The following is a 14,521-nucleotide window of genomic DNA, read 5'->3' as shown; positions in this document are numbered from 1 at the left end:
GTAGTTTGAAGAGTAAATAGGAAGTAAGAAATTGAGAAATTCAGAGCATTTGTAGATGATTCAAACGGGATATGGAATTGAGAGAAAGGGCTTCTAAAATAGGAGTATGGTTAAATGTAGGGATGGGAAGTAAGGTCTGAGTTAAAAATAAAGGTAGAGTCAGGATTTAAGGAATGCAGGAAAGAGTTACATCAGTGCTGTGGGAATGGGAAAAGATATAACTAGGAAAGTTTTAAAGGTTAATCACATTGTGTGAACAACTAGTTGAATTTACAAAATATGGTTTGTTTAGTCATTACCCATAAATGTTTAACTTCCTTTCTTGATTTGTCTTGTTTTTGTAACATTTTAAAGAGAATGTTAGAAACAGTGAATTAGTAAGTTACCAGGACTACTCAAGGTACTCTTCCTAAAAAGAATCAGTAGAGAAATCATGTGTTTTGTGCAATTACATACTGACTGGAAGGCTTATAATGACTTTGCACTTTAAAACCACTAATAGTCAAAACACATTTAAGTGTTATTAAGTATTAAGTGGCAGTCCTTAGCAATGTCTACAAGATGACCAAAAATCTGCCATCTAATTTTTGCATTTTAGGTTTTTGAAGAGCCTAAGTATATGTATTTCTCTTGCAAAGATATAAAAGAGGTAGTCAGAGAGATAACAGCACTGCTCCCATAAAACAAGCAAATTTATACTTTTCTAAATAGTTGTTCATGAATACTTCAAATGTGATTCTTATTAAGTTGACATACTACATATTAATAGTCGAAATGTAATAGAGTAGCTCTTCCAAAGCTACTCTATTACATTTAGAAGAGCTACTTTATTACTAATGTAAATGCCCTGAAAAACAAGTATGTGGGCATGTTATATCTTTTGTATTCCTTGAATATTCTATTCAGACTTGATTTTTCCCTGTTCTAATGCTTTTGAGCTTTGCTAATGTAAATTTTTTGGGCATTTCATCATTTTACATCTGTTATGATTAACTAGCTGTATCTCTAGTACATTCCTTCATCTGTACAGCAAGCTTGTGAACTCTTTGATGGCAGTACTGAGCATTAAAATCCTCAAGCCCTACAATGTGGCACATTGTTCTCATAGTGAATGGAAGAATGTCCAAGGTCCTTCAAACAAGGCTTAGGGATGAGATGTAGAAGGCTGTTTTGGAATTGTTGCTCACACAGCTTTGTAAGTTTTGCAGAATAAATTAATAGCAAGTATGTACATTTCCATGATTTATGTAAAACTTGTTGGAGCTTATATTAGCAACAATGGCTTTTGTTTAATCATCCAGAGCCTGTCGAACACATCCCTTGTGTGCGATCTTTTGCTTAGTGTGTTAATCAGTTAAGCAGTCAGTTCTTATTTCTCTTGCTAGCAGTTTTGTTGATGGTAATAATTTGTGAAAGGACAGAAAGTAGAAGAGTTTTTTTAAAGATTTTATTTATTTATTTTTAGACAAAGGAAAAGGGAGGGAGAAAGGGAATGAAACATTAATGTGCGGTTGTCTTTTGCGTGCTCCCTAGTGGGGACCTGGCCTGCAACTCAGGCATGTGCCCTGACTGGGGATTGAACTGGCAATCTTTTGGTTCACAGGCTGGTACCCAGTCCATTGAGCTACACCAGCTAGGGCTAGAGTTCTTAAATATGCCACTACTATAAATGACAGTTGTCATAGGATTATATTTTCTTTTTTTGTTAGAAAGAGAGAGAAAGGAAGGGAGAGAGAAATACTGATTTGTTGTTCCACTGTATTTATACGTTCTTTGTTGTTTCTTATCTGTGCCCTGACTGGGGGTTGAATCTGCATCGTTGAGGTATGCTCTAACCAAATGAGATACCCAGCCAGGGCTAGATTTTCAAATCATTACATAATCCCAGTCAAAACTAGACATGCACAAGTGATTTAAGTTAAGCAGTAGTAAAAAGCGTTTAATCCTTAGACATTTGAGTTGTTTCCACTTTTTGGCTTTTATGACTGATGCTCCTGTGAACATGTGTGTACCTAAGTTTTGGTGTGGACATATGTTTTCATTACTCTTGGATGTATGTCTAGGAGTAGAATTGCTGAGTCATGTGGTAACTCGTTAACCTTTTCAGAAATTGCCAGACTGTTTTCCAAAGCAGCTGCACTGTTTTACTTGCCTGCTAGAGGTATGATTCCAGTTTCTCTATCTGCTTGCCAGTATTTGCTATGGTCTGTCCTTTTGATTATAGTCATCGTAGGTGTGAAATAGTAAAACTTGATTTTGATTTGTGTTTCCTTCATGGCTGTTGATGTTAAGCACATTTTCATGTGCTTATTGGCCGTTTTCATATCTTCTTTGGAGAAATATCTATTCCGACCCTTTGCACATTTTAAAATCGTGGGGTTTTTTTATTGTTGAGTTGGAAGAATTTTGTAATATATTCTAGACACAAGTCCTTTATTAGATACATGACTTGCAAATATTTGATCTCTTTTTGTGGGTTGTCGTTTTCTTATGGTGTCCTGTGAAACACAAAAATTTCAAATCAGATTATGTCTAATTTACCTTTTTCCTTTATTGCTTCTGCTATTGGTGACATACCTGGTAAACCATTGCTTAATCTATGGTCCTAAAGTTTTATACCTGCGTTTTCTTGTAAGGGTTTTATAGTTTTAGCTCTTACATTTAGATCTTTGATCCATTTTAAGTTAATTTTGATATATGGTTTGAGGTAAGGGTCATATTTATCTTTTTATATTTTATATTTATTATTTTTACTCTTTTGCACGTGGATATTCAGTGATTCTAGCACACTAGATGGCAATTGTTGTGTTGGATGTTGTCATTTTTTTATTTGACATTCTTAAGGGAAAAGAGGTCAGTGCCCCTGATGAAATAGTCAGGTATGGCATGTTTTAAAAATCCTTGTGGTACAGTGGATGAAAACTGCTGGTCTATGTTCGCAGAATGTACTGCAGTCAATGAGAAGGATAAGACAGGTCTTCATGTACAGTTTATGTACAGATCTGCAAATATCCCCAAGAAATACTGTTTTATTTTTTTCCAGATTTATTGAGATATAACTGACATGTAAGATTGTATAAGTTTAAGGTATACAACACACTGATTTGATATACTGTGTTTTGCTGTGTATAATGCACTCCTGTGTGTAATGTGTACCCACGTTTTTGTACTCATTGCACATAGGATTATTGTACACATGGTATGTAATCAATATACCCATGTGTAACGCACGTCCTTATTTTTCCCTCAAAAATTTGGGCAAAAAAGTGTGTAATATACGCAGCAAAATACAGTACATATATTGTGAAATGATTACCACAGTAAGATTAGCTAACACATCCATCAGCTCACATGGTTATCTTTTTCTGTGTGGTAAGAACTTTTAAGATCTACTCTTTTAGCAGCTTTCCAAGTATACAATACAGTGTCGTTAACTATAGTCACCACGGTGCATTAAATCCCTAGAACTTAGTTATCTTGCAGCTGGAAGTGTGCCTGTGGCTCAGTACTTTGCACTTAGGACATCTGTGGTTTAAAGTGGGGCAATTTTTTAAAAATATAACTCCGTGATATTGACTTCTTTTACTTCTTTCTTACATAGGGGAGTACAGAAAAATACCAGTTGTTCAGGTATTAAGTATTTTGAAATCTTTGGTTATTTAAGGTTTCATTTGATTTTATTGCACACAATTAATTTATTTTTAGGAATATTTACTGAATATTAACATAGGGCTTATTGTGCAGAACACAGCCTTCGCTTGGCTCTGTCTAGTAGCAGAGACATAAAGAGTAAGCAACATTTCATCAATAAATGTTTTTTGAGCCCCTAATGTGTTGCAGACACTGTTCTGAAGTGTAAGTCAGATACAATTCCTATCCCCTAAGGAACGTGCAGTCTTAATGGGTGAGACAGACAAGTTAACTAGCCCTTACAGCGCAGCAGGGTGCAGGCCACAGCAGGGGGACCTGTGGAAGACTCTGGGGGCCCAGGGGTGAGAATCCAAACTAGACAGAGGTGAGGTACATATACGATCAGTGACAGCAAGGCAGACAATCGGAGCCAAAGTTATTCCAAGCTGAGGAATATTGGGTGAGAAATTTCAGCAGCAAAAAAGGTAACCCATTTGGGGAATTGCAAATAGATAAAGCTAAAGCTCAAAATGTGGTCCTCTCTCTGCCTGGGTCCGAATCACCTGGGAGTGATTCTTAAACCCCCAGGTGATTCTTAGCCTTGCAGGTGACTCTCAGATGTACTAAAATATGAGAAACACTGGTCTAGAGTTAAGGGACATGATGGAGGAATGAAAATTATAGTGTAATATATGCTACATTAAAGGTATACATAAAAATATATTATTAGGTTTATTTGTATGGACTGTAAAACATTTTCGTTTTAATCCTGCTAATTCCTATCTGTAAGTGATTTAGGGGAAAAGGGGGTGGGGACAAATAAGGGATATTACTGTATGTGTAAATTTTGTCTTAATTCCCAGGTGATTCTAAAAACAGTTACTCTTTTATTTATCGAATGTTTTTGTTTTTCTTTTAGTCCAAGGACAAAATGATGAGAGGCTCTCGTCGAGGATGTGTTAGACTCAGAGTGAGTATTTACTCATTTTTATGAAAACCAATTTTGATAGAATAAAATGTTTTGACAGAATCATGGAAGTCTACATTTAGTTAAACTTTTGTTAGGCAGACAACTAGGTTCAGAGAGAAAAAAATTACTTTTTCAGGGTAGCTACTAGTCAGTGCTAGAATCAGGGCTAGAACTCAGTTGGTTTGGCCCATGATTTAATGTTGTACCATGACTTAATGTAGCTACTGATCTTTTTCTATGACCTCTGTTTTATAATCAGAGATAAGGGCTGGAAAATGAGTTGAAGTGTTGGTAGTAGAGCAAACAGTAGGAAAAAAGGTCTGAAGAATCCCCACTTTTAGCTTTTTTTCAGTTGATATAGCTGTGATGTCCAGTAGAAATACAATGTGAGCCACATATAATACTTAAAAACTTTTATAGTCGCCACATTTAAAAAGTAGAAATAGGTGAAATTAATTTTAATAATATATTTTGTTTAAGCCAATATATCCAGACTATTATTTCAATATGTAATCAGTAAAAAAATGATTAATGAGCTATTTACATTCTTTTTTAAATACTAAGTCTTCCAAATCCAGTGCATCTTTACACTTATGGCACATCTTAGTTCAGACTAGCTACACTTTACCTAGTGGCTAGTGGCTACCTTATTGGACAGTCCTGCTTTTGATTTTTGTCCAGTTTCCATCATTGTCCAAATAGCTAAAGGCAAGAAAGAATGCAGGGTTGGGGACACGGTTTCTAGTACTCCACTGTATCTAAAGAAGGGCCAGCTCTGTCATAACTAGGTAAATCAGCTTCTCATAGCCTCTTCTTCTTTAGGCTCCTGTTGCTTTCTTTCTGCCATCTTTTCTCTGCACCATTTTGAAGATGTGACTATAACTGCCTTTATTAGCAGTACTTAATAACTCTGAAAAAGACCAAATTCTAACAGACAAATTTTGGCACTGAGATATAGAAGTATGTGTGGGGGGGTTGCAGGATGGGAATGAGACAGGCTTGTTTTGAGGAGATGGTGGTGTATATATGATACCGTAAAGGTTTTTTTAAAATGTTTACTTTTTTTTTCGTTCCTTTTGTCTTCTTAATTACTTTTCTGAGCACTTGCTATTGACCTCAGTTACCCCTCAGTCTGGTATTAACTGCTTTCTTGGCTTGAGGTAAGCTCAATAGTGAGATTTTGGCAAAACGGTATTGAGACAGCTCTTCAGTTGACTTAAACCTAGATTTGGGCCACTATTTCATTGCTACATTTAATGCAATATTATTTTCTTTTAAATATAGCTTAGTTAATTATTAGCCTCTGTGACCACCACCCAAGTTAAGAGCTACAATTTTGCCACCTACCCTGGAAGCCTCTGTATGAGCCCTGTTCTAATTACAGTACCCTCCCTAAAGTTGCCACTCTTCTATTCTAGTAATCATGTCTTGGATTTGAATTCCTAAATTCTGTGTTTTTATCTTGCCCATTAAAAAAAGAACTTCATATCTTTTGTTTGTAATTTATCTATGAAAGAATCTAGACCCATTGATCTGTAGAAGTTTTCGTAGTTTAGATTTTACTGATTATAATTTATCATATTTCTCTGTCTCTGCTTTTTCTGCAAATTGGCAGCAGGATCCAGATACTGGATTGGACTCAGATTCAATCCTTTTGGCAAGGCTCTATAGGTGGCAGTGTGTTCTTTTATCAGGAGGCACATAGTGTATGGTTTTCACTCTTTATTGATATTAGCAGCTATTGGTGCTTAGCAACTAGATTAATTACTTATTTGAAGGTTGCAAAATTATGATATTTTATATCAGAGACAATATATAAGGAATCACTTCATCTATTATTTGGTTGTCCGGTGGTATAGTTCAGACAGATAGGATGCAAGCTTGGTTATTTCTTTTTGCTTACTCAATTTTCAAGATAATGAATTGACTTAACACTCATTTTTATATACAGAATGGGGCAAAAATAGGTTTACAGTTGTGAGTACACACAACACAGAATTTATTCTTATTTATTTTTTATTTATTTTTAAGATTTTATTTATTTTTAGGCAGAGGGGAAGGGAGGGCGAGAGAGAGAGCAACATCAATGTGCAAGAGAAATATCGATGAGTTGCCTGTTGCAAGCCTGCCACCAGAAACCTGACCTGCAACCCAGGCGTGTGCCTTGACTGGGAATCGTACTGGCGATCCTTTGATTCTCAGGCCAGCACTTAATCCACTGAGCCACACCATCCATGGCGGTTATTGTTTATTAATTATTGTATTATTTTCCATACAAACAACTGTAAACTACTTTGCCCTATTCTGTATATATCCAAAAGAATTGAAAGTAGAGACTCAAACAGGTATTTGTACATCCATGTTCATAGAAGCATTCCTCACAATAGCCTAGAGGTGGAAGTCCTTAGTGTCCATTTGGTGGATGAATAAACAAAATGTAGTATATATAATACAGATAATGGACTATTATTTACTCTTAAAAAGGAGGAAAATTCTGACATATGAGTAAAATAGGCCCATCACTAGAAGACAAATACTGTATGATTCTACTTACGTAACCTGCCTAGAGTTGTCAAATTCATGGAGACAGAAAGTGTAATGGTGGTTTCTAGTGGCTGAGGGCAGGGGACTTGGGAGTTCTTGTGTAATGGTTACAGAGGTTCAGTTTGAGAAGATTAAAAAATTCTGGAGATGGATGGTCATACACAATGTGAACGTACATAACACTACTAAACTGAACACTTAAACATATTTAAATAGTAAATTGTATGTTGCGTATTTTACCACAGTTTAAAAACCCACACTCATTTATTATCTTCCAGTTCTATACACCAGCCACCTATGAAGGGTTTTCTACTTAAGGTCTCACAAAGCTGAAATCAAAGTATCAACCAGCCTGGGCTCTCATCCAGAGGCTCTGGAGAAGAATCCATGGCAGAATCCACTTCCAAGGTCATTCAGGTTGTTGGCAGAGTTCAGTTTCTGGTTGAGGACTGAGGTCCTTATTTTCTTGCTGGCTGTTAGCTGAGATCCGCTCTCAACTTCTAGAGGCTGCGCATACTCCTTGTCATGCAGCCCCACTATCTTCAAGTCAGCACACCACATTGAATCCTTCTGGTGTTTGAATCTCTCTGACTTACCATTCTTCTACCAGCTGCAGAAAACATCTTTTATTTAAAGGGCCTCATGTGATGTGGAGAAAAGGGAATCCGTGCGCACTGTTGGTGGAAATGCAGATTGGCATAGCTACTATGGAAAACAGTATGGAGGTTCCTCAGAAAATTAATAATGGAACTACCTTATGACCCAGCAACTCTACTTCTGGATATATATTGAAGAAACCTAAAACATTAATTTTAAAGAATATATGCACCCCTATGTGCATTGCAGCATTATGTATAATAGCCAAGATACAGAAGCAACTCAAGTGCCTGTTAATAGACGAGTGGATAAAAAAAGCTGTGGTACATATACAGTGGAATGTTACTCAGCCATTTGTGATGGTATGGATGAACAGTCAGAAAACTACAAATATCATACAATTTCCCTAATATGTGGAATATAAAGAACAAAATAAATGAACAAACTAACTTGAAACAGACTCATAGACACAGAGCAGACTGGTGGTTGCCAGAGGGGAGGGGATTTGGGGGACTGGGTGAAAAAGGTGAAAGGATTAAGAAGTACAAATTGGTAGCTACAAAATAGAGGGATGTAAAATACAGTATAGGGAGTATAGTTAGTAATATTGTAGTAATTATGAATGGTGCCAATTGGGACTGGAAATATCAGGGGAAGGAACGCTTTGTAAAGTGTATGATTGTCTGACTACTATGCTGTGCACCTGAAACTAACGTAAATAATATTGAGTGTAAACTGTAATTTAAAATAAAATTTAAATTCCTGATAAAACATAAGAAATAAATAAAAGGCCTCATGTGATTAGATTAGGTTTTACCCACCAGGCAATCCCCCTTTTGCCATGTAATCAATCCATTGATTACTCATCCTGTAACATAATCACTTCAGTGAGATCTTATCATTCACAGTATCCACCCGAATGCAGAGGGGAGGAGATTACACAGGGCAAGGGTCATGGGAGAAGGGGTAGGGTTCTCCCTGCCACACAGCACGTCAGAGAAGAACCAGGTGTACTTGTGTTTGAATCTTAGTTTTGGTTTTTGCTTTGTTGACTGGAAGAGGGAAGTTATGGGTAAGCTTCCTGAGCTTGAGTTTTCTTTAAAGCAAGTAGTATAATAATACCCTTGTAGAATTTTTTTAAAGGATTGGACACCTGGTACATAGATGGAAGCTGTTAATTAGTAATCTGTGTGTGTGTTAAGAGGTTCTGAGGTACAGTTGGCCTTTGAACAATGCAGGAATTAGGGGTACTGGTCCCGCATTCTGTGCAGTTGAAAATCTGCATATTACTTCCAACTTCCCCCAAACTTAACTACTGTTGACCAGAAGCCTTACCCATAACATAAACAGTCCATTAACACATACTTTATATATGATATGTATTTATATACTTTGATCTTAAGAAAGCCAGAGAAAAGAAAATATTATTAAGAAAATCATAAGGAAGAGAAAATATACATTTGTAGTATTTATTGAAAAAAGTTTGTGTGTAAGTGATCCTGTGCAGTTCAAACCCTTGTTGTTCAAGGCTCATCTGTATTTTAAAAAAAGCTGGACTGCCATTTGGCTTTCTACTTAAGAAACATCTGGAGAATTTGTTTATAATATAGGTTTCCAAGCACCATCTCCTAGACATACTGTTTTAGAACAGGGTCTGGAACTTTTATTTTTAAACAGATTCTCCAGATCACATTGTAGCCAAGTTTGGGACCACTGGCATAGTATTGGGTTGGCCAAAAAGTCCGTTTAGTTTTTTCCATAAAATAAAAGACACATTTTTTATTTTCACCAATAACTTTATCCATTTGTATATTGAGTATGTTAGCTATCTCCTGCTCTTGGCTTCTAATGGGTAGAGACCAGGGGTGCCGCTAAACATTTTCCAAGGCATAACACAGCCCCACAGCAAAGAATTGTTTGGTCAAAATGTAAGTAGTACCAAGAACTTTGCAAACCACTTTTGACACATTCGGTCAGTCACAACACTTTCTCTATATACTGCACAAATTTTTACCTTTCAGTTGCATTTTTACCTTTCTTAAAATGATAAAGCATAATATGCCAAAAATGTTATTTTCTCCCATCTTCAGTATTCAGATGGCTGCAAAAAAATTCACCAATTTTGATGTTCTTTTTTTTTAAATGCACACTGGTATGACAGCTGTCACCATAAAATCTAACAAAATTGTTTTGAATGACGTTAAAGACAACTAATCACTACTAGAGCCATTGTAGGGAATAAACTAAAGAAATGTTTTGGCTAACACGACAGAATAGGAAAGACCTGGGGCTCCATCTCGTTCAGCTCTCCCCATTACTGACTCCGTGCCTGTGGGCAAATTTCCTTACCCTTATGAAGGTAACATTATAAACTTACAGTGTGTTGGGAAAACTTCCGGAGAGACCAAAGAAAGAGGCTGACAATTCCAGCATTACATCAAGAGTTTATTAAAGGAACTTAGATAGGAGGCATGTCTTGAGCCCCTGCAAGACAGCATGGATACCCTCTGTTCTGCATGGCAGGTGCTAAAGAATTATATAGAACAGGACAAACGGATAGAGGTGCTGGGGTATGATCCACCCAGATAAGGCAGACATGCCTAGATGCAGTGGCCTGTTCCAGGACCCAGCATGAGCTAGCACACTATGCAGTGTAGGGGAGGAGCTGCTCAGACAGTCTCCAAGGGGATTTATGGGAAGCAGTGTGTCCTGGCCGGGATCTAGCTGGATCTAACTCCAGAGTCCACATCATGGAATAGTCTGTCCTCCACCCAGGGTTGTTGTAAGGCTTAGCAGTTATGTATGCATAGGGTTGGTGCATAGTACACAGCTAATATAGAACTGCTGTGGATGATGATGATCACAATGATGGTGATTGGTAAGCATCTGTCATCTAGAGTCCAAAGAGCTTAATGAGCTGTCATTGACCCCCCAGCATAGATCTCTTCCTGCTTCTCCATCCATCCCATCTTCCAACTCTTTCATGTTCCCTTATTGTGTTTCATCATTCCTCATTGCTCTTGGGATATTTTTGTTTTTAAATTACAGTTTACATTTAATATTATTTGTATTAGTTTCAGGTATACAGAATAATGTTAGACAATCAAATATTTTATATAGTGTTCCACTCAATATTTCTAGTTGACATTTTTTTCTCTGTCAGGAATTTTTTGTGCCCCCATCTGGTGAGCTCATCTTCTAAGGGACTTTTCAAAGTTCGTTTCTGTGGAGCATTCCTGATCTACATCCCCTGCCTCTGCCTTATCACAACCTTTGGCACTTATAGCCATGAAAGTACTTATTACATTTGAACTTGTCTAATTTCCCTACTTGTTAGTGAGTTCCCATCCTCTGTCGACAGTGCCTGGTACATAGTAAGTAGTTAAAAAAATGCTTATTGTTGATTTTATGCATTTATAAAAGAATGAATAAATGTTGGAGAATTGGCCTTTACTATAGTTTATATACAAAGGAACTATGAAGTTATCTTAAACACAACATGAGCTAGTTGAATGATATGTTTTCTAAAAAAAAAAACCAAACACCTGTGTGGTTTTAGGCTACATAAAAAGATAACAGAGAAAGGAACCAATAGTTATTGACGAAGGTCTTATAATTAGGCATCGTGCTGGATGATTTTCACGTGTATTCCCATAATAATCCTGTCACATAAATGGTGTTACTTTATTTTACATGTGAGGAGGCTGAGACTGAAGCTACTTTTAGTAACTTTTCAAAATTGCACAGTTAGTAAGTGGTGAATCTGGGCTTGAACTTGGATCTGTTTCATTCAAAACCCTGTTCAGTTCTTAACATTACCACTTGACTAGAAGAGTTAATGTAGAGACACGCAGCTTGTTGCAGGGCAGTGTAAAACCAGTGGGGGAAAGCAGAAGAGTGAAAAACCATTTCCTTCCCACCTACTTTCTTTGACTGTGCTGGTGGCAAAGTGTGTGCCACTAGATGGTGTCCTTGCCTTTGATGGAAGAGTAAAATGTTGGTTAAGTTCTGCTGTCTGATTTTTCCTCCTCCCCAACATACTAGCTAAAAGCAAAATATTCACATTCCTGATACAACTTGAGAAATGAGATGTAGTGCCATTGAAGAGTCAGTGTGGGGTAGAGGTGAGAACGGGCCGTACATGAGATGGAATTCCAGTCTGGATTTTGCCACTTTATTAGCTTCGTGACTTCAGGCAACTCACCTGTTCAGCTCTGTGCTTTCTTCTCTCTGGAGCAGGCAGCATGTCATTCACTCATGGAATTATGAATAGCAAAGTAATTGATATATTAAAAAGTATCCAAATACAATGTCTGGGACTTGGTTCTTAATTTATGGGAGTTACTGTTATAATTAATAATTACTGTTGATAAGATGAATCTCAGATTCTGAAGAATTTTACAGGGCCTTAGGAATCACCCAAACAAGGTAAATTATACTCAACATAGTTTTAATGCTAAGTGTATTGTGAGTTTTCAAAAACTATTAACCCATACGTGATCTAAAGTAATACTTTTTGACTGGGTCCTGTGACACTGAATTGACCGATTGCATGAGGGATGTCTCATCTGTTCTCTTTTCATTTAATTTGTGACGTGAGAGAGGTTTAGTGTGCCATGATGGGTTATTAATTGTTTTAGCACTGACTTCTTATGCTGGTCCGTTATTTCATTGATTCTACACTATGTTTTCATATGATAACATCTCTGGCTTTGGGACGTTTCTTATAATCATTGATTTCTTAGAATGGATGCAACAAGGCATTATTTTAGGTTAATGTAAACCCCTTAAGACTGTCCTTCCTCTTCATCCCCTTAGATTTTGCTTTTGCCAATTTTCTTCTCATTTCATTAAGAAAAATTACTCTATTGATTTCTGCCCTTTTTGTTAATTCAGTAGCTTTTTTCGAGTATCATTTCTTCTGTATGAATTTGACACTAAAAGTGTCTTCTCTCGGGCAAGATGTAGTCATTTATTCAGTCCCTGTAATTGGCACATAGATGTCATTAGGGTTACATTTTATGAATATTTACAATATTTCATAATTACAAATTAAAGATTAAATAAAAGATTTCAGGAAAATGTTAACTAAACGATAGTTGGAAACAGTATTATTATCAGACACAATAGACTTTAAGGAAAAAAATTAAAATTGTTACAGAAAAAGAGAATACCAAAACTGTACTATTGCATAGATAACATTCTTCAACAACAGTGGAATAACTTAGAAATCCCTTTACAAAACACTAGCCACTCACTGCTTCACGTGAATACTTCTAAATAATTCATAGGTGAAAGTAGAAATCATGGAAATTATGAAATATTCTAACTTGAATGATAGTGAAGGGACAACATGTTAAAACTGCATCTAAAGCAGTCTATAATTTATAATCTTAAGTGAATGTATTATAAAATATAGATGAAAATTAATTCAAAAAATTAGAAAAAGAAGAATTTATGAAGTACAAAGAAGAAAATAACAAAGTAAATTTTTAGGACAGGGTTACTCATTAATATATCAAAACCCTGAACAAAATACAGTGAGCCATACTCCGTACTGTATAAATAAATAGTACTAGGACCAAATAGAATTTATTTTGTGAATACTAGAATACTAACTTTTAAATTAACTTATTTACTATATTAACATTAAGAGAGGAAAACTACGTGATCATCTAAATAAATACATAAGAAGCAGTGAATACAATGAAACACTCATTAAAGATTAAGCAAACTAGGAATAGAAGAGAATATTCTTAACCCGATAAGAGATATACTACTAAAATGCTACAGTGTGCTTAACAGTGAAATCATAGAAGTATTCTCTTTAAAATCAGCAGCAAGACAGGGGTGCCTGCTTTTGCTGCTTCTTTAAATATTGTGCTCATAGAGGTACTAGTAAATGCTATTAAGGTAAGAAAAGATACAAAATATATAAGGCTTGGAAAGAAGAACAAAATCAGTATTTGTAGATGATGTTTCTGTAACTGCTAGAAGTCCTGGTAGGCATGTGACACAATTAGAAATTAAAGAATTCAAATAGAAAGGATTGGAAGGAAAGAAGAAACATTGTTGATATTTGCAGATATGATTGTCTACATAAAACAACCCACAGTCCACAAGAGTCTACAGAAAAAGGTTTTTGGATATGAACTCAATATGTGTTCCTCTATATGACCCACAAACAATTATTTAAAAAAGGAATTCTATTTATAATAGTGACAGGAACTCTAATTACCTAGGAATATATTTTATAAGAGAAATATATTCCTTTAGTGGAGAAAACTGTAAAACATCATTTAAAGATGGGATGGAAGGGAGGGAGGGACAGAGGAAAGGAAAGGACAAAGAAAAGAAGGAAGGGAAAGGAAGATAGAGAGAGGGAAGAGGGTATCACTCAGTAAATGAAGCTTGAATCAATTGGCTGCCCATATGGCAAAAATGAAGTTATCCCCTATCTCATGGGGTATACAAAAATAAATTCCAGCTCTGGCTGGTGTGGCTCAGTGAATTGAGCACCTGCCTGCAAACTGCGAGGTTGTAGATTCGATTCCCAGTCAGGACACATGCCTGCATTGTGGGCCAGGTCCCCAGTTGCGGGTGTGTGTGAGAGGCAACTGATCGATGTTTCTCTCCCTCTTTTTCTCCCTCCCTTCCTCTCTGTAAAAAAGTAAATAAATAAAATGCTTCTTAAAACAACTGCTTCAATGAGCTACAAAAAAAAATTCCAGAGGTATTAAAGGTATAAAATGAAAACTTACACTTATAAGAACGTGTAGA

The 14,521-nt window shown here is 36.2% G+C and overlaps 1 protein-coding gene across 5 annotated transcripts in view; it reads left to right on the top strand.

The window, feature by feature from the left end:
- The window catches only part of OSBPL9 (oxysterol binding protein like 9), a 132,766-nt gene that overhangs the window by 6,289 nt on the left and 111,956 nt on the right, over positions 1 to 14,521 (top strand). For all 5 annotated transcript variants that reach the window (XM_045858250.1, XM_045858242.1, XM_045858232.1 and 2 more), the window contains exon 2: positions 4,550 to 4,600. In XM_045858250.1, coding sequence (XP_045714206.1) covers positions 4,550 to 4,600 — 51 coding nt within the window. The remainder of the gene's footprint in view (positions 1 to 4,549; positions 4,601 to 14,521) is intronic.

The sequence above is a fragment of the Phyllostomus hastatus genome, unplaced genomic scaffold, assembly GCF_019186645.2.
Source record: "Phyllostomus hastatus isolate PE091 unplaced genomic scaffold, TTU_PhHast_1.1 phas_contig_147, whole genome shotgun sequence".
In the NCBI taxonomy this organism is placed as follows: Eukaryota; Metazoa; Chordata; class Mammalia; order Chiroptera; family Phyllostomidae; genus Phyllostomus; species Phyllostomus hastatus.
The sequence above is the reverse complement of the archived record's forward strand: the minus strand, read 5'-3'. Positions and strand labels throughout refer to the sequence as shown.